This window comes from Mustela lutreola, chromosome 11 (assembly GCF_030435805.1).
Source record: "Mustela lutreola isolate mMusLut2 chromosome 11, mMusLut2.pri, whole genome shotgun sequence".
In the NCBI taxonomy this organism is placed as follows: Eukaryota; Metazoa; Chordata; class Mammalia; order Carnivora; family Mustelidae; genus Mustela; species Mustela lutreola.
This window is the reverse complement of record NC_081300.1, coordinates 12,621,196-12,641,348: the sequence shown is the minus strand read 5'-3', so window position 1 is coordinate 12,641,348 and position 20,153 is coordinate 12,621,196. Positions and strand designations below refer to the sequence as shown.

The window sequence follows — 20,153 nt, the reverse complement described above, 5'->3', positions numbered from 1 at the left end:
AGGTAACAATAACAATAAGGACAAAAATTAGAGGTAGGTAGTTTCCAGCATTGACTTGGGAGTATTCTGGAGTCAGGGCTCTGGTTTGGCATCTCTGCAAAGCTCTTGGCTTTCCTCTTGGATTGATGTACAGTGGGAGTATCTCCTGGCATCTCATCCTCACGCAGCCAGGCTCAAAGCTGGGTAGAAGCAGGTGGTGTGTGACAGGGAGCTTCTCTTTGTATGTCTCTATCCTATTAGGAAGAAAAAACTTCCCCAGACATTCCCCAACAGACTTCTCCCAAACCTCACTGACCAAGGTTGGGTTATATAGCTACCCACCAACCAACAATGAGGCCTTCCTTCCTCAAGGCAAGGAATCTCTTGATACCTGAACAAAATCAGAAAAAAGAAGAAGGGCAGAAATTGGATTGCTTTTGCAGAGGCAACGGACAGTAGCAGCATCATTAAGAAACTAAAGCTCGGATAAGTTGAGGAAAAAATTTGTGCGAGATTATATAACGGGTAAGTGATGGAAAGAAAATTCAAATTCGACCTTTCTGAGTCTCTCAGGATCCATATCTTTGCTCACCATACTAAGGAGCCTTTCTAGAACGTCTTAGCATTTCTCTCAGTCAAAAGGTATTTTGTTAAGTACCAGATTGATGTTCAGCACTGTTCTTGCTGCTGAAGGGGCATTAAGTGTAGAACCTATTTGAGAATAGAGGCCCATTCCAATGAAATATCTAGAATACATATGATTAAATAGTGAATTAATAATACGCCTGTATGTTGTAGATCTAAGAGGTGCAGTTCTACATAGCATGACTTCACTGAGATTTATAGAAATCAGACTAGATGTCATGGAAGCTGTGGAGTATGAGCAGAACCTCACAGACTTGGGTCAGTGGGGAGAAGAGAGGACAGCATTCTCGTTGAGAAGGATAATGGAATGAAAGCCGTCGGATGGAAACAGCAGAGCCTGAAAAGTGAGCCAAGCAAAGCGTGGCCAGGTTTCTAGCTACATCCGCTATTGGCCCAATAGATTGTTGAGCTGCCAATGTGTGGTTCAAGAACAGTTGAACAGATTGGTCCTGTAGACACTGCCAGAGGGGCCCCCCAGGAGACTGAGTGTGGAAAGGGGAACCCCTGGACCAGCAATGGCATCTACTGATCACTCACTGAGATGGAGATCTGGCTGAGCACCAGGGGATGTTAAAACTTGTAAAAAGGTCAGTGGCTGCCTATGAGTTCCCTTTGGTGTCATGAAGGAACTTAGGAGTTGAAAGATCATTGTCGAGGGTGGGATTCCTGCTTTTTCTTGATGTGACCTGGGTCTTCCAGCGATTAAGAAAATCACATAACTTGGCTTTTGGCTGCTAGGCACAGATTCTGAAGAATACACTTATCCCATTGTCCCTCTGATAATAATGAGGGGTTTGGGCTAAGTCACCCCCACTCCTTTGGATGGGAGACTCACAAAAGCAAGATGAGGTATGGGTAGATCTTGCTCTGTGAACCACGGGTGAGCTAAGAAGCCTATAGAGGGCTCAAACCCACAGACTTGGTGTCACTGACTATCAGGTTATTAACCCAGCTCTCCAAGCATGACAGGGAGCTGGCCACAGCAGCCGAGAAGAAACACAGTGCTTTTACTTCTAACCATCTCTTCCTTTGAGGATTTCCTGTACATGAAAGTACAGCAAATAGATGAGAAGCCACCTTTAGTGTTTTGCCCCTGTCAATTAGCTCAAACAATATAACCATGTTTAGACTCAAATTATCACTCATCATGCCTATTTTTCTCTGTTTTTGCCTTTTAATTCCTTTCCTGTATCTAAACACCTAGTGACCTTTTTTCCCTAAACTTTGCTTTTTTTTTTTATTAATTTTTTTTTTAAAGAGAGATATCATGGATGTTTGTGACAGGGGCAGGGAGGGGCAGATGGAGAGGGAGAGAGAGAAAATCTTAAGCAGGCTCCCTGCTCAGTGCAGAGCCTGATGTACTGGGGCTCTATCTCACAACCCTGAGATCACCACCTGAGCAGAAATCAAGAGCTGGATGCTTAACCAACTGAGCCACCCAGGCACCCCCACCAAGTGATTTTTTTCAATCAAGTTTTCAACATCATGATCCTAGAGGTAAAAGTCAATGTTAAGTACAGAGTGAATTTTCTCTGTATAATAAAAGATAAGATTTGTGTTGGAAACACTGGGCAAATAGAAAGTTATTTGGGTGTGGCTGCTGACAGGAGATTTGGGCGGAACCCAGAATTATTTAGAAGATTCCACTTTGAGAAATTTAAGACAATTTAAAATAGAGAATCTCCAAGAAAGAAAAATAGTGTTCCTCTTTTCCTTGCCATGACCAAAGGGTCACTTGGGGGCTGTCTAGACTCAGAAAGAAAGGATTCTATGGTCTTTAGATATTGCAAAGGGTCCACGAGCCATCCCTGTGCAATGGTAAAAGGGTAATTGTAGAATTTGGCACTGTCCTGGGGCGCAGGTACAGAGGGGGTGCTTGAAACAGGCTGACAAACTTCGACTAATTTTAACAGGCATGTGTAGGTATTACCAAATTCTTAAGTTTCTGAATGACATCATCCTCCGAACAAATTTCTTAAACGGAGCCTTAGCAAACAAGCATTTTTAGAATAGTGATGTCTTTCTGAGTAAAATGTTGAATCACTCAAAGGATACAGATTAGAAAGAGAGTGAGGAAAAAAAATGCTCCGTGGGAGGGGCAGAGCTGTATAAAACCAGTCCACTCCGTGTGTGCACTCTGACAGCTCTCTGAGGACGTTTTCTTGTCAGCGGCGCCTCCGGGAATAACCAGGTATGTTTCAGTGAATTCCATGGCTGTGGAAACAGGTTTTCATTTTTCTCCCTCTTCCTTCTTACTGGTATTACTAATAATGAAAATTAAAGCGTGGGGTGTCTTTAGAAAATGAGTAAAAATGTCATGGTGTTTTCTTGCTTAGGTTTCTTTTAAGTGAAAATATTTTGGGTCGAGATTTGAATGAAATTTGTAGTAAGACTTAATCTTGAATCTCAGAAGCCTGCAGATGTGTGTGTAACATTAGCTGAACTACAGTGCCCAGTCAAGTTGAGACAGGGATTTTACTGAACAGGTTAGAATATGTATATTCTTTACTAACTAGGGTTTTGACACAGAATTGGATGGAAATGGTAGATCAGTTAAAAGATACTAATTTAAGCAATGAAAGGATTCTATAAATTGTATATAAATATAATAAAAACAAGAAAGATGACAGTCTTTATCTAAAACTACCAGAAATTACAGAAATTCAGCAGCAATCTGAGTTGGCTCTGTTCGATACCCCCTTGTACTTACTTTTTTTTTAAACATTTTATTTATTTATTTATTTGACAGAGAGAGATCACAAGGAGGCAGAGAGGCAGGCAGAGAGAGAGGAGGAAGCAGGCTCTCCACAGAGCAGAGAGCTCGATTCGGGGCTTGATCCCAGGACCCCGGGATCACGACCTGAGCTGAAGGCAGAGGCTTTAACCCACTGAGCCACCCAGGTGCCCCCGCCCCTTGTACTTATTGAATTGAGTTCAATAATTGGTCAATTTGGTGGAAGAGAAAAATTTTCCAAACGGTTGTTGGATTGACTGAAGTAATAGTTCAATAAATCATTTAATACCCATAAACACACACTCATTCGTTATGAAAGTCATCAAATAACAGGAACTGCTTTTAATTTTGTTGGGGCGGAGAAGGTACTAAGTTTGGATGGGACGTTTCCTTGAAGATACTATTTTCTCTTTGTCTTCATTGCCTTTTGTGGTCAATTTCTAAATATTTGCACGATGCTGTCGTAAAACAGGTTGTTTTAAATGCCACAGCAAACTCAAAGCTAGCATCCAGCATCAACGAGAAGAGGCCCTTGGTGGCGCCTCAGGACACCTCCCAGCTTGATGATGTGTGCCCATCTTTAGGGCACATTTGTCAACTTGTGGGGCAGGAGGTGATGCATGGAGCCCAGCCCCACGGGTACTCCCCATTTATTCTTCCCTGTGATGATATTAAACCTTAATTAGTGGGATGATGCAGAGGCTAAACAATTTTTTAAAATTTTAATGATAAGAAACACACAGCAGGTGTCACCTGTTTCATTCTGTGACTTCAGTTGTGCATTGTCTCAGGCAGAGTCCCACCTAAAGGTAAGGTGTGGAGTTGCCTGAGAGGAAAAATGGCATATGTGTGCCTTCATAGGTTTCCAAGACTGCAAACTTCTCAGACCTCATGTGAAAAGCACCAGAAGGCTGAGATTGTCTGGGCTCTGAAGCTAACTAGCCGTGCGATGTACATCTCTGTATTTTTGTATCAAGAAATTACTAGGTTTTCCTGGGAAGGTATTGACACAAATTAAACAAAAACGATGCTACTGAAGGAATTTGGTAACTGCAATACAGACGTGAGTTTTTTTTTTTTTTTTTTTTTAATGTTAAATGCTGCTAATTGCCCCTTATTCAAGGAATAAAAACTAGACTATTTTTAAAAGAAGTAAATGCACCTGGGAGAATTTAATTCTGTCCTTATGTACTTTTTTCCTTTATAAAGCCACCAGAAATCTATCAAAAGCCTCTCTGATAGTTGAACACTTACCTTTTGTTAGTGTCAGAGGGACTGACTACGCAGGATAGGATAACGAATTCCGTCTGGGAGAAGCCTGCGGTTACTTTTCTGGCTCTGAGCCCTTATTAATTTTCTTCACATGAGGATAGAGATATATTTTATTTATGATATTAATTATCAGTTTGTTTCCAAAATGTTATGAGGCAATTCACAAAAATGATCTGCCCAGTAAGACTAATTAGTTTCAAGACAATTTTAAATCAGTGGAGGGAAGAGGAAACAAATGTCTGAGTCACCCAGTTAATCCAATCTCAGTGATGAAGCAAGAAAAAAAAATAGTGGGATTTGTTTGTTTGTTTTTCCTACTTAATACGCCTTCTAGGAGCATTACGGACTTGCTACCTTCCTATTTTTATTTCCTCTTTCTAGCATTTCTCAAGCTAGTAACTTGCCTAAACTGTTACACATAACAGTGAAGTTCACCACCAACAAAGAGAGGCACTGTGAGGCAGTGTGGACCGAGTGGGTTCCTGAAACAGACCTAGGCTTAAATCCCTGCACCATTGCATAGAAGCTCTGTGACCTTCTGCAAGTCACTTAAGCTCTCTGAGCATCAGGAGGCAACCTAAAAAATGAAGATAACAGGATGTACCCTCTTCAGATCCTGCGAGGACTGAATGAGAAGAAATGGTTTCAGGGACAAATCTTGCTTAATTTACAATTTTGTCTCGATAAAATACACTTGGGTGGTATTTCAAATGAGACATTTTGATTCAGATTGCAATGATTTTCTTAAAGAAGAGTGTTCATGAGCCAAGTGTTCCCCGAAGACAACCCCGGGATTGGGGAGGGAAGTGAGTCCTGGCCCTTGCTGGGAAGCCTGCTGAGTGAGCCAAGCCTACAGACGGGGACGTCCCTCACCTTGGAGCCTCCCTCAGCCCCTCCTCAGCTCTGGGAAGCCACTGTCACAAAGGTTCCTGTGGGATGAGTGTCAGCGTCATTTGGTATATTTATATATTTTGGTAATTATAGGGTGTGTTTTAAGCCACTGTGAAAGCATAACACAGAGCCAGAAAAATGATCGCTGGCCAGTACCAACAGATACTGTACACACCTCGGGTGTGTCCATGCTTTCCGCTTCACATGGGTCACAGAAGGTGTGTCCGTCCTTTATCTTCAGGTGGTGATAGGGTGTGTGTGTGTCTGTTTCATGTTCATTGCATGCAGTGTTGCCTGCAATGGATTTGCCTGCTGGTGGGGGGGCACGGGTGCTGGAGAAGCAGGCGACCATTCCAGCACCCCCCATACTGAACTCCTTAGCGTGGGAAGCTGTTTTATTGCAGGTTGTAGATGTAGGTGTGGAGGGGCGGGGCGTACAGGAGGTTGGAAGTGGGTAAAAACACCAACCTCAACTGGTGAATCCAAACCACTTCTAGAAACAGAGAGTCTGAGGGAAGACTAGTGATCTCAGCTGGGGCCAACAGGAATAAGTGTTTGACTCTGCATGTATTTGCCCATGTGTGTGCTGGATATTTGCAGATGGAGCCTTGAGGTTGAAAGTGTGACCCTGGAGGCCCCCGACCTGGCTCCGACGCCTGGTCCTGCCCTTTATAGTTGGGTGACACTGGTCACTTTCCTGATTCTCTTGCTGTTGCTTCTTCCTTCGTAAAATGCAAATAGCAATGCCTTTCTGATAGGGTTTTGGTAAGAATTAAATGGTTGGTAGAATGTTTAGAATGGCATCTGTTGTATAGTAAAAATCTAATAAATGCTATTCATTGTCATTGCTCTTATTATGATTATTATATGAAGCGTCCCTACTCATCACGTAACTGCTCCCTGCATCTCAAGATCAACTACATAATTTTCAGGATCCAGTGTAAAAGGAAAATGCAGAGCCTTTGTTCAAAATTATTAAGGATTTTAAGTTGGTAACAGCAGAACATCGCATGAAGCCTGGAGCCCTGTGAGGTTGCTGACATCACATGACCATGACGACATCTGGGCTCTAGTTCATGCTGTGCCATGAAGGAAGAGCAGAGAGGGAACCCCTTTCCTGTGCAGGGTACACCATGTACTACTCGGCCAATATCACCTAAAATGTTGAGTCACCTTTCAGACCTGTTTCTTTCTTCCTCGCTTTCCTTCCAGATTGAAACAATGGAAGACCTTTATGTGGCCAACACAATCTTTGCCCTCAATTTTTTCAAGCATCTGGCAAATACTAGTGCCACCCCGAATCTCTTCTTCTCTCCGTGGAGCATCTCATCTACCATGGCCATGGTCTACCTGGGTGCCAGAGGCAACACTGCAGACCAGATGGCCAAGGTGAGTGTCTGTTAGAGCTCCAAACTAGGACTGGGTCTCTCCTGAATGGAATTGTAGAATTGCGATTGTATGCTTCAGGTAGCAGCTTGACTTTACGGAAGTCAGTTGTTGTCACATGCCATCACCACACAAGCTCCCTAGATTCGAATCTCCAAAGCAGCTAAACCATGAAAGCTTTCAACTGTAGATAATGGAGAGTGTCCTGAAAAGCTCTGGTTACCACACTGCTGGAGATACAAGGAGAACAGTGTGACTTCAGAGGGCCTCGGCCACGTTATCAACCCCGTGAGGTCACATCAACAAAACGGCGTCTGGCCTGATGGCCAGTTTTCAAAGTCAGGGTGGACAGGGTGTGCATGAACATTGTGAGGCCTTTCTGTTAAGTCCACTGGCTTCGGTGCTTGGTGAAGGGACACCAGTTCAGTCAGGGGACTCCTTCACGGAGTCCTGGGCCTTGGAAATCCACCACATGCCACAGGACTCCCATGGGATGAATTCAACCTGCTCCTGTTATGTCTGAGGTCAGTGAGCCGGATAAGGTCATCATATAATTAAGAGTCTTTCAGACTCGCATAGCCACAAATGTTGACATTGAGTGCTTGAGGTACAGGCCCTGCTTTCTCACAAGCATATGCTGTGCTCTCAGTCACACCAAAATGCCCCCGGCCACTTTCGGGTTTCCCACGAGAACCGTGCCTGAGACTACGGCTGTCCTTTGCTGGTGCACAGTGACCCATTTACCGTGGGTCTGGTTCGAGGCTGTTCACAGGGAGTGTTAGCCAATCTCACCGCACGAGGCAGGGAAGTAAAAGGCATCCCTCCCGGTGAATGTGGCAGTTTAAACATCTAGGCTTACAACAAAACTCAGTTGCTCAACCCTGATACCAGCCGTATTTGGCAACACACCTTCCCCTTTATTCTCTTCCCCTTGGAGGAGGCTGGAAACCTTGAACTGCATGTCAAACTTCAGAAAACATCAGGGTCTTAATTTTTTCACCACAAAGGGAGCAGAAGCAATATACTGTGAGGGAAAATGAGAAATGAAGTACTCTAGGTTGTTAAAAAAAAAAAAAAAGAAAAGAAAGAAAAAGATTTTGACACAGGAGGCGAATGAACGTATCCGTCTCTCTGGGCACAGACAGCTTTTCTGTATCTAGAAAGTGCTTCAAGCATGTGGGTCTAGGCAAAGATGTTCTATTGTTTTTCTCTAACTCTGCTGCATGTACTGGTTTTAAAAATCGAAGGGAAATGTGGTTCATTCCCTGCTAAAAGGAAGAAGAGAGGCTCTTTGGCTTGGAGGAAAGAGGGTGGACTTTGGGGACAGGCCCGGCGGTGTGGAGTGGTGGCTCTGCCGCTCGCTGCTAGGTGTGTGGAGGAAGGCATGGAAACTCTCGGAGCCTCCGCTTTCTCATCTACAAAAAGAGCACGAGAGCGGCCCTGCTGGAGGACAGGTGTGAAGGCTCGAGTCAACCGCAGAGCGTCTGGGAGCCGCATCTGTGTTAACAGCTAGTGACCCTCAGGGCCTCAGCCAGGCGCCCGAGAGCCCTTCATGAGTTTGCGCACGTGCTGCGCGCCGCTCGGAGCCGAGGCTGTGATTACCGTGTTGTTCCTATAGACCAGGAGGCGGGGCCGGGGAGAGGTCCCACGGCTGGGACTTGGTGCGCCTGGTGAAGGTCATGGTGGCAGTGGAAAGAAAGGAGCATGTGGAAGGCTCTTAGGTTCAGAATGAAGCCCCAGGCCCCCTCGGGCTCCACTGCCTGGCTGGGCAGTGCCTCTCTTTACCCACGGCTTCTGCGTGGCCCAGGGCCCCCTCCGCTCCCCCGTTTCTGTGGGGCTTTTGCTGTGATTCAGGAAGGCTTTAGGGCTAGCCAGGAGACTCCTGATTTAAGTGTCAGCTTCCTCAGAAAGGACAAAAACCAAAAAGGCTGTTTTGGGAAATATTCTTCCCTTCTGTAGGAGCAACAGTAGGGCCACTTCTTTTCAGAGGGTTAGATGGGACTTATGACATCTAATCGGAAGAGCAGAGAAAGAGCCCGTAGCCCTTAGCACCTGTCCTGCCAACCCAGAAGCACCACCTGGCTGGACAAGCTTGCCTTTCCTCTGTCGGCAGAGTCCCCACCATCAATCCACTCACCAGAGAGGTCCTCCTCACCACAGGCCCCACAAGGGATGCGATGCGGGCCCAATGGGACCCAAGGGGTGTGGATTGGGGGAAGACCTGGGTGCAGGGCCAGGCTGGGGGTGCTGAGACCCGAGAGGCCAGGCTGGAAAGCTGTCGTGCTGGGAAGGAGCCAGGGCAGCTTCGTAGGACCAGCTTTCCCCCTCCAGCTTCATGTGTTTTCTGGATCTGCCATTTACGATATAAAGAGATTCATATGTCATCTGACCCTAGTCACCTGTCCCCCACATGGATGCTGGTTTCTCTGTGTAATACAGTGTGTGCAAATATTTTATGGGATCCCTGTTAATAGTGAGTAAGTGTGTTTATGCCTAAACTAACTTGGGCTTGTAGTTTTTGACAGATTGGAAGTGGATAATAGATAAGACCTTTGAAAAGACAGAGACCTCCAAGGTCGTGAATTAACCTTATTTTTTTCTTCAAAATACTGGCATTTGTTATCAAGTCCGTTTATGGCTTGGATGGTAATTTAGATACTTTAGTGAAAAGGTTACAAATAATTTCATAAGAACAAATTGTTGTCAAAATGGCCAGTATATATATGGATTGGTGTAAAATAACTCAAGCTGTATCTTAGGAGAGAAATTTCAGTTGCAGACACCTATATGTTATATATAAAGAGCATGTGCTTATTTCTGAGACACAAAGGTAGGGAAGTAGATAGGACCTCCAAGAGGTACCTGAGCACCACTGGTTTCAAGGTGACATAATATAGCAGGAGAATATACTCATAAATACATTGTCTCTAATTCCAAATGTAGGTGTTTCAGTTTGACAAGGTTGTTGCTCAGAAGACCCCAGTGACCCCAGTGAACCTCACCGGTTGTGAACTCATGCAACAGATCCAGAAGGGCACTTATCCTGAGGCCATTTTGCAGGTATCTGACTCACTGGTTCATAATTCCTTTTGCATTTTATTTCTAGAATCTTCTTGTCTTAAAGTCACAGTGGTAGACAGGGAAGGAACTTAGTACAACTTCTCCCATTCATAGAAAGAAACCTAAGACTCAGAGCCCTTAAATAAATACCCTCTGGGCACATGGATAAATAGGAGCAGGGCCAGAGTAGAATCTAGACTTCAGGGCTTTTAGGTCAAAAACTGTTTTTGGATTTAATCCCATCACTCTGCCATTAGGTGGGCATGTGTAATCTATTCTGAAATCATGGGAGCAGCTCCTAGAATACACATGCATGGATACAGGTTTCCAGGTGGAAGAAGGTAAAGAGTGACAAGCAGTTGAGCAGTGGGGTAGGTCAGGCCCCATGACTTCATGCGAGACCACCCTTGGCTATCCCTCGCAACCTCCTTACCTGTTTATCATCTGTCCATGTATGTATGTACGGATCTATTCATCATCTATCTCAGTTAATATCTTTTCTCAATACTCTATTTCCTTAAACACCAGCTCTCTAGCTAACTTACTGGGCACAGATGGACTCCTATTGATAAGCAACTCCCCTAATATGCTGTGGGTTTGGTAAGGGGATATCGCCCATAACTTCCTTCTTGCAATGTTGCTCCATCCCCCCGTTGCCCTGGGAATTATGGGCTAGAGGAGGGGAAGAGGGCCCCATCAAGATGGAAATCCAGCCAGTCTCCTGGGATACCCCGCAGCCCATCTGCAGGGCTCTGTCCCCTGCTTTACCTGCTGTGGCTGTGACTGAGTCCTATGTCTTTTGTCATGCTTACGAACTCCGGGTTGAGGATTAGAATTCACCTACATTTTCATGGCTTTCTAGAACCCAGATTTCCCACTGTAAAGACTCCCCTATAATTATAAAATGGGTACTTTTGGACATATGTTAACTTTTTATAGAACATCTCCTAGGTAATGTTTTAGTATAACAAAATCCCTTAGAGACCTTGAATTTAGGAAATTATAAAAGAAGCCTAACTTCCTTCTAGGACATCGGTTACTTCAAGGTGAAATGTAATCTATAGGTGCAGCAAAATTTGAAACGAGTAAAACATTGCCTTCTGGGTTTTAGCGCACTGTATCAGAAGTATTTCCTCAGAGATTCCCCTAAGTGTCAGAAAGTGCCAAGTATCCATTATACGGCATTTTATTGTTGCACTGAAAGAACACGTTTGCTTAAGAAATACCTTGTTTAGCCACCCTGTGTTACCTAAAGAGACCCTTTCTGTTTCAGGCACAAGCTGGAGCGGCAGTCCACTCCTCGTTCAGCTCTCTCAGCTCGGCCATCAATGCGTCCACAGGGGAGTATTTATTGGAGAGCGTCAATATGCTGTTCGGAGAGCAGTCGGCGAGGTTCAAGGAAGTAAGTGGAACCTGCAGCTGAAATGTCAGGCTCCGCCGTGTGCAATGGGGTCCCTTTCGAAGCTGCTGTCTGTGATGCCCACAGAGAGGCAGAATTCCACATAAGCGCCCTGAGGCTCCAAACACCCAGGGTCACAGCAGCTGTTTGCATGCTCCCGAGGTCAAGTGCTCCCCCCCAATGGATGCAAAGTCCCCACATTGCAGAGTGACTGCCACAGCTGGGGGAACAGTGATTTCCAGGACCACTCCCCACATGCCCAGCCTTCCCCTTGGACTCAGTGTCTATAATGCACAGTTCAGGAGGGCAAGTGAGTATGGGTAAGGGGATCAACGGAGCACTTACAATCCACACCATTTCCTCTTTCAGCCCCCCAGCCCCCCAGTGCCGCCCTCCTCCCCTTCCCTTACCTCAGCCCCTTACCACACCCCCCCTGCAACTTTTGACAATAAGCCCATGATTTACAATTACATTAAGTCTTGTTCAGTGATATTCTGGGTCACCTTTAGCTGGTTCCTTGCTTTAAAGGAATACATGCAACTCTCCAAGAAATACTACTCTACAGAACCCCAGGCGGTCGACTTCCTAGAACGTGCTGAAGAAACCAGAAAAAAGATTAATTCTTGGGTCAAGACTCAGACCAAAGGTAAAACCAAAGCCATATTTCCTGTTCTTCTTTTCAGTTAGAAACCGTTGATCTATTTTTTTTTTTCAAAAAGTCACTTCTGTGCCTAGCCCTAACTCCCTTAAAATTCCCTTCACCTTAATTATTTTGGTTAACATAGCCCAATTCTCATTTAGCCAAGTGGTGCATTAAGTGAAAAAAAACAGTTGAGGTCTACTAAAGGAAGACATGTGTTCAGTACGTCAATCATCCGATTTTGGATATTACCTTAGGATGGAAGGTGAGAACAGGCAGACACATCTTCCAATGTAGGAAATGCCAGTATTGAAATAACCGTGCCCTCTGTCTGCTGGAACAAAAATGAAGAAAAAAGGCGTGATCCTCCGCTGAGTAACTGGGTGAGACCACTGGCAACAAAGCAGGAGGGATCAGAAAATTATTTTACCTGTTCTTCACCATTCCAAGTCTACCTGCTGTGAGGTTCTTTAGGGCCCTGCTGAATCACGTCTACTATTGGAGCTTATGTTCCTAATTCTTTCATGGGTTCCTGCTTCTCTTTTGTTTTTTACCAGGACTCACATTTGATGAAATCATCCATTCATTGTCATTGTATTGTTATTGAACCCACCGCATATTACGTGCCAGGCACTGTACACGTTCTGTAAAAGAAACAGAACTCAGACCCTGCCACCCTAGAACTTACAATCAGTAAGTTCAGTTCAGTCGGTGGCATTCAGTTCAGTCGGTGATGGCTGTAAGGTGACCATAAGTGCTTGATGGGGACATGCAGGACACTGCATGGGAGTGTGTGAGGAAGGTGCTGGCCTCCAACGTTATGACTGGAGGGGTCTTCCTGGAATGAGAAGTGCTTATGTCGTGACTAGGAGGATGGGCTGCAGCTGGCCAGGCCAAGAGCATGGGGAGAGGATTCTAGACACAGTGTATAGATGTGCCAAGATGCCGAGGTGAGAGAGCTTGGCCCTCTGAGGCAAAGAGTGGAATTGGCTGGCCTCCAGTGTGGAGTACGGGGAGGGGAGGAGACTGCAGAGGGGACTGACTTCACACACTTGTCCCCACACAGAAACAGCGTCGCTGCCCCCCAGCTGGTCTCTGCAGAACATCTTACTCTTCACCTTGACTTTCGAATTCTTAATTATCCCACAGACCATACTTGATGACTGTTGGCCCCTGAGCTCTCGGTTGCTGCCTTCCATACTTAACTTCTTACGCATTCCTTAATGCCAGAGTTTAATTTAAGTGGCAAGCCCAAGTCCTAGCCTTTCTAGAGGTACCTCCCAGCCACTCCCCTCCTCTCTACCCCCTTGCTCTTTTATTAGTTTCATGAGTCCTGTTAACGTTCGCCTTATATAGCCTTCAACTGTAGCTGACCTGATTTTATTTTGTTTGCTTTGTCGACCCATACAGACCATAATTATTTGAGGGTAGGGCCAATATGTCACTCTTCTCCTGTGTCTCCACAAAAATTAGCACAGTCTTTGGCTGATAATGAAAATCCTTCATTCTCTCAAATCTCTAGGTTTGAATTATAGGTCACAAAAAAATAACTGCTGACTAGCAATATATAGATGGATTTCTAGGAAGAAAAACGTAGAAATTATTAGATTTGTTCTGGGTATTTCATAGATTTATGAGCTGTTAGGACTGGAAAGGTACTTGGAGATAATTTACCCAAATTTGCCCCTTCATGGTGGTGGACTCTTCGTCTGAGAGGGGTTAACTGACTCTTTCAAGATTCCTCTACCAGTTAATGATGAAACTGGGGGTTCTTCGTCTTTGATCCTTAGTCTAATTCTGAATTCTTCATTTGGGTGTTTAAAAAGTTTGCATTATAAGGTAGGTAAAAAGTAAATGTTCATTTAACTCCTATGTTTAAAACGTGGTTGCAAGCGATAGTTTGCAGTCTTGGTTTCTTGGCCCCCATATTGGGAAAAAGCAAAAGGTCTGTAGAACTTATAAAATATTTTTGTTTCTCCCAAAATAGTTGTTCTCCCTTTGTTCTTCATTTCTATAACAGATTTGGAAATTACTGTTCTAAAATATTGACAAACCACTGACACAGAGGAGTCAGGGAAAGGGAAGATTAGCAGAAGTGAAAGTAAAAACCGACTGCAGAATTCAAGAGACATGTAGGAGTTCTGCTTTTCTGAGAACAGCACAAATTCACTTTCTTCCTGTCTTCAGCAGCCATGACTCAAGCAGTTGTATTGTCAAAATGCCTCATCTTTTGGGCTGACTGCTTCACCAAATTTTGTAATAATTTGAGGGAACTGTTTGTTTTATTTATTATGATCACATGAATTCTGTCATTTACATCACAAAGTTAAGTAAAGCTGTAGCATTTTTCAATAGTAACCAAGGGTTTTCATTGCCCGGGTGATATATTGAATGGATAAAGGGAAGCTGGTCAGATTCCATTGACCTTTATGTGAATCCTGCGTCTGTCAGTAGGATCGGGAGGTGGTAGAGGCGGACACAGAATCCTGACCACTTTCCCAGTTTGTGACCTTGAGGAGGTTGCTAACCTTTCTTAGTGGAGGATCTTTTTGTGGAAAATGACACTAGTAATATCCCAATAGAATAGCTGTCAGGATTAAGTAAAATAATGTGTTTGAGCAGTTGAAAAATTATAGGGCAGGTATTAAGTGTAAGTGGGCTGTTTCTCAAGCCATGTTGTTCTTAACTACCACAGTTGGGTGTTATAATTTCTGAGACCCTTTCTTACCTGGCTTATTCATGTACCCCCTTCTCTGCACAGCCACAGTACTTTGCATTCTGTTGCTGGATTTCTGACGCATTGTCTCACTGCTGGTTTTGAATGCCTCTTCTAATATTCTCAACCCCTCCAGGGCAATTCTTCCTTTTTACCCTCTTGTATCTGCCCAACTCCTACTATAGATCTAGCACAACTTCAAACAAAAACAAGACAGTTTTTGAATGAATCAATGGGTCAGACCCATAGACTGTCTGGATCTGATCTAGAAGGAGTGCTAAACTTTGAGAAACTTTGAGAAAACAACATAAAAAGAGGTGAAAATATTTCCATGTTTGATAGTCATTCTAAATATTAAAGATTTTATTTATTTATTTGACAGACAGAGATTACAAGTAGGCAGAGAGGCAGTCAGAGAGAGGAGGAAGCAGGCTCCCCACTGAGCAGAGAGCCCAATGTGAGGCTCGATCCCAGGACCCTGAGATCATGACCTGAGCCGAAGGCAAAGGCTTTAACCCACTGAGCCACCAAGGCACCCCATCATTCTAAATTTTAAATGCATAACTCCTTCATTTTCTCTTGGACTTTGCAAACCTTCTGAGAAAGGTGGTCTGATTTATTTATGCTTTAAATAAATTGGGAGAAAAACCTGAGCTTGAGATCATCACCTCTGCAGAATCTGACAAATGTAGATGCTGAGTTTGATGATGACTCAAGAGATTCAAATCATAGCATCATCACAGTTCTTGGTCATGAACCCTAAACATATGTTGTTTTCTGTAGGCAAAATCCCAGACTTGTTACCTGAAGGTTCTGTAGATGGGGACACCAAGATGGTCCTGGTGAATGCTGTCTACTTCAAAGGAAAGTGGAAAACTCCATTTGAGAAGAAACTGAATGGGCTTTATCCTTTCCGTGTGAATGCGGTATGAGACAAGATGGATTTTCCTAGCATGTATTTTAGGATCTTGGCCAAGATAGAGAAAGAAAAGTTAGAGACCACTCATGCTCCTGTATGACTTGTTAGTAATAAATTATGCACATTGGACAGTTGGACTCTTTCCAGCTACTGAGTGTCACTCAGTAATTTTCTAAGAGACCATATGCGTAACAGTGAGGACCACGGGCTTTATAATTACATAATTCTGGATGCAGTTGTAGGTTCTACTACTAAGGTTCTACTAGTAACCATCTATGACCTTATTTATCTGCTGGGAATTCCATTTTTTAATCAATAAAAGTTGGCTATTGTAAGGATTCAGTGAGATTGCACAGAGTTTTGGCCTATGGCAGGAGCTGAACAAATATTTTAGTATTATTATAATTATTAACATTGTCCGTCTTAATAATAGATGTAATCATGATAAAGCTAACAAGAGCAACTGTAAGGGTATAAATAATTTATTTTGTTGATTTTTAAGAACATATTTCTTTGACACTACAGCAGAATCAATTTCTTCATGTCTAATTATAAATCTCGTGACTCTTAATATCAACTTTCATATTTCACTTTTTAATCATTTTAGAATCAGCGCAAACCTGTACAGATGATGTACTTGCGTAAAGAACTGAACATTGGCTACATAGGTGACCTAAAGACTCAAATTCTAGAACTCCCATATGCTGGAGATATCAGCATGTTCCTGTTGCTTCCTGATGAAATCAGTGATGTGTCCACTGGCTTGGAGTTGGTAAGCCATTCCAGCTTATATTGTTTGAAACCTCTAGAGCTAAACACACCTTTCATGAGAAGCATGTCTATAGGTGTAGAAAATGGTGTGTAGATCCTCGCAGAGACATGTGAATTGGTTGATTATAAATGTTCATGTCTCAAACTTTCATTCAGAGCATGAAAATATGTCATACATGCTACTTTCTTGCAAATATTTCACCAGTGTATTACATTTTTCTATCACCTACAATGTGGTAAAGTTAAAGTCATTGATTGTTAACATGAGACTTGTAAGTTATCTGCCTTCTATTCTGAGCACTTAAGGGTTTTTTTCTTTAATGTTTGGATTTGTAGCTGGAAGATGAAATAACCTACGATAAATTCATTAACTGGACCAGCAAAGACAAGCTGGCAGAAGATGATGTGGAGGTATACCTCCCTCAGTTCAAATTAGAAGAACGCTATGAACTCAGATCCATTCTCCAGAGCATGGGCATGGAGGAAGCCTTCAGCCAGAGCCAGGCCAACTTCTCAGGAATGTCTGACAACAATGACCTGTTTCTGTCCCAAGTTTTCCATCAAGCTACTGTGGACGTGAACGAAGAGGGCACGGAAGCAACTGCTGGCACCGGGGCCATTGTGTCAGGAAGAACTGGCCATGGAGGCCCACAGTTTGTGGCGGACCACCCTTTCCTCTTCTTTATCATGCACAAAGTCACCAAGAACATCCTCTTTTTTGGCAGGTTTGTTTCACCCGAAAATTGAAAAGTTCTGTTTCTACACAGGATTTCATAGTATGAGCTGTAAGCCTCCGGATTGCGTTAAGTGCCAAGAATTTAGAGATTTTCCTACACATTTCTGTTTTTTTCTGAACAACTCCTACTAGACACTAATGATAAGTACAGCAATAAGTAGACAGCTGTCCACCATAACATTGCAAGCCTATTAATCATTTGGTTTCCTAAGTGGGATGATGCCCCACTTAGGTCTTCTTTACTATTGGTTAATTGTATAACATTAACTTCTACTATATTATTTATTATTTTATATAATGGTTTTAATTATTGTTCACTGTCAGTTTTATGCAGCTGATAGTTGCAGAAGCAGGCGATCAGTAATTTTTCTATCTAAAAAATGCTTTTACTTATTTGTATAATGAGGGATGAGTGGTTGTCCTTCCCATGCCCTCTTATAATAAATAACTAGAAGAAAGCATTGAACAACAGGAAAATATATGTTACATACATTTCTAGTATTATGTATCACATAGATATGTCTACAACCTATGTAATATTGCAAGTATATGAAAAAAATAAACATGTTTCCACACAACCATTTGTTTGTTGTCATTCCATTGGGTCATAATGCAAGGTGGTCCTTGCATTAGCTCGTAAGACTTGTCATACCTTGATTCCTAAGGATCAGGCATCGTGCTTCATTTTGTGGGGACCGAGTAAAAACAGAATAAAGGAGATAAAAGGATAACTGCCTCTTCAGGGAGCCCCAGTGTTGGGACTGGAATGGGTTTGTGTGGAAAATGGTTTAGAGCTGTGGTCTCCTAGCAGCAAAGGGCATAGGAATTCAGAAAAGCTTGAGTCAAAGTCCTTTGGGGATCTTCTCAGTTAAACCTCAAGGATATCAAGAATAAACACTATGTGCAGTGGTTCAGACAAGGCCAAGGTCATTGAGCTGAGGGTTCAGAGAGGGGAAGATGGCTTTGGGTGTAAGAGTGAGAGAGGAAACACAAATGCCTTCTTTCAGGGGTGTTTGCTTCAAATAGCGCTGAATGCCTTGAGTAGATCAGAGACAGAGCAGAACATGACTAAGTCCTGAGAACTGAGTCGGGTCTGGTTTGGGGAGTCCGAGCTGGCTGCAGAGTCTGTTTGCAGGAGTGTGGCCAGACTCTGAGAATGTCTCCCAGGCAGCAGACTTCCCGTGACGCAAGGCAGGTATAGATGACCTACTGGAACATGGCAGCTAAATGGGTAACCTCAGGCCCTTGACTATCAGCCCCTACAACTCAGTTTTCGCCCTTGTGAATCCTCTAACCATGGGCCAAAATGGTGTTTCTTTATGTTTTGGTTTCCAGCCTAGAAAAAGTAATGTTTTTCTCATAAGGCTGCCATGATGGTTAAATGAATTCATACATCACAAGCAATTCAAAGAATGCTGAGCACGTACAGAGTTTAATAGGTACTAGCACTGATGTTGATTATCTTTGTCAGAAATAAAACTGTCTGTCAGCTGGTCAAATGCAGAATCCCAGAAAATTATAAAAAACAAAAGAAGTGGTAAGTCTTGAATTGTGGTTTGTTCCCTCGACAGCAGACATTTTTGAAAATTAAGAGTTCTTGCTTCTTGCATTCTCTTATGTTTAATTCATTTTTCTATGAACTTCAGTAATTCAGCAATTCAATAAGTAGCAGCATTTGGAATCATTGTGATTCTTTAGATATCCATATTTATCACTCTCACTTTTGAGTTAGAGGATGGGCATGGAATTCAAGGTTCAAAGCACTCGTCAACACTCCAGGGGTATTCACCAAAATTGCTGATGGGAAAGTTGATGTCAAGATAATTCTTTCTCCTTGCAGTTTTCATAATTGTCTTTGTGTTCTTAATGATGTTCTTGATATTTCCTTGCATTAAGACTATTTTTAAAAATCGTTCTTAAATTTTGTCTTGCTCATCAGCAGATTTTTTTTTTTTTCCATCTGGAAACTTGTATCTTTGCTTCAGTTCTGGGAAACTCTCAGCCATTGCTATGGACTGAATGTTTGTGTCTCCTCTCCCCCATATATATGTGAAAGCCCTAATTTCTAATGGGATGGTATTTGGAGATGGGATTCTGGGGAATAGTTAGGTTAGATTAAGTCATGAGGGTTGAGTCTTCATGATATAATTCGTGTCCTTAGGAGGAGATGAAGGGATCAGAGCTTCCTCTCTCTACCGTATGAGGACAAGAGAGTAGGCAGCCTACTGTGAACCAAGAACAGAGTGAGTCCACACCCCAAACCCAACCAGTCTGTTACCCTGATCTCAGATTTCTAGCCTCTAGAACTGTGAAAAAAAAGTTTGTTGTTTAAAACACCCAGCCTTTGGTATTCTCTTATAGCAACCCAACGGGGCAACCGTTATCTACTCATTGTCTCTGCCCACTTAATTTATGCTCTTCTTCTGGATTCTTATTAGAATAATATTGATGCATCTAGAGTTCTCTCTGTCTTGAAAATTTTGGAATAACTAATGAATTCATAAAAAGGCCAGAGCAAAATCTATCTCTCCCACCCCACCTCCCCATTCATATAGTTCCTATCCCTACAGCCCTATTAGTAATTTGTACATATTATACATATACATATATATATACATATACATATACATATACATATACATATACATATACATAGGGCAGGCCATAAATGATAGCAACAAACAAAACTGTGTTGATTATATTATGTTGTTAATTTAGGATACTCTTACCTCTTTTTCTTTCCCTGACCACCCCCAAACAGGCATCATAATAATGCACAACCATGATTTCATCAACATGGGTAGTATATCTATAAAAATTTAATCAAGAGATAAGTGGGAAAGGAATCTGGAGAAGGCTCAGAGGAAACCAATGAGTAAAACTTAGTCTGTGACTTTAGAGAAGATGAAACAATTTCTTGGCTGGTTTGGCAGTTTTTGCATTGATGCACTTAATGCGACATAAACAATGAGTCTCCGTGCTGTGTGTTGATGTTGCCCAAGTCA

At 42.9% G+C, this 20,153-nt stretch overlaps 1 protein-coding gene across 2 annotated transcripts; it reads left to right on the top strand.

The window, feature by feature from the left end:
- The first annotated feature begins 2,656 nt into the window (after positions 1 to 2,656).
- SERPINB2 (serpin family B member 2) lies at positions 2,657 to 17,726 on the top strand. Of its 2 annotated transcripts, XM_059140123.1 has the most exons (9): positions 2,748 to 2,815; positions 4,220 to 4,421; positions 6,734 to 6,910; positions 9,851 to 9,967; positions 11,241 to 11,369; positions 11,895 to 12,012; positions 15,506 to 15,648; positions 16,249 to 16,413; positions 16,749 to 17,726. In XM_059140123.1, exons 2-9 carry the CDS (start codon positions 4,386 to 4,388, stop codon positions 17,157 to 17,159), a joined length of 1,296 nt encoding a protein of 431 aa, XP_058996106.1. In that variant the 5' UTR covers positions 2,748 to 2,815; positions 4,220 to 4,385; the 3' UTR covers positions 17,160 to 17,726. The 2 variants fall into 2 exon arrangements, with proteins under 2 accessions (XP_058996107.1, XP_058996106.1); XM_059140124.1 differs by lacking the exon at positions 4,220 to 4,421 and having other exon boundaries at positions 2,657 to 2,815.
- Positions 17,727 to 20,153: the final 2,427 nt, after the last annotated feature.

Coding starts and splice junctions, on each gene's coding strand:
- SERPINB2 (XM_059140123.1), top strand. CDS start 4,386: ATGCTACTGAAGGAATTTGGTAACTGCAATACAGAC. Junction 4,422..6,733: donor TTGGTAACTGCAATACAGAC/GTGAGTTTTTTT, acceptor CTTTCCTTCCAG/ATTGAAACAATGGAAGACCT. Junction 12,013..15,505: donor GGTCAAGACTCAGACCAAAG/GTAAAACCAAAG, acceptor TGTTTTCTGTAG/GCAAAATCCCAGACTTGTTA.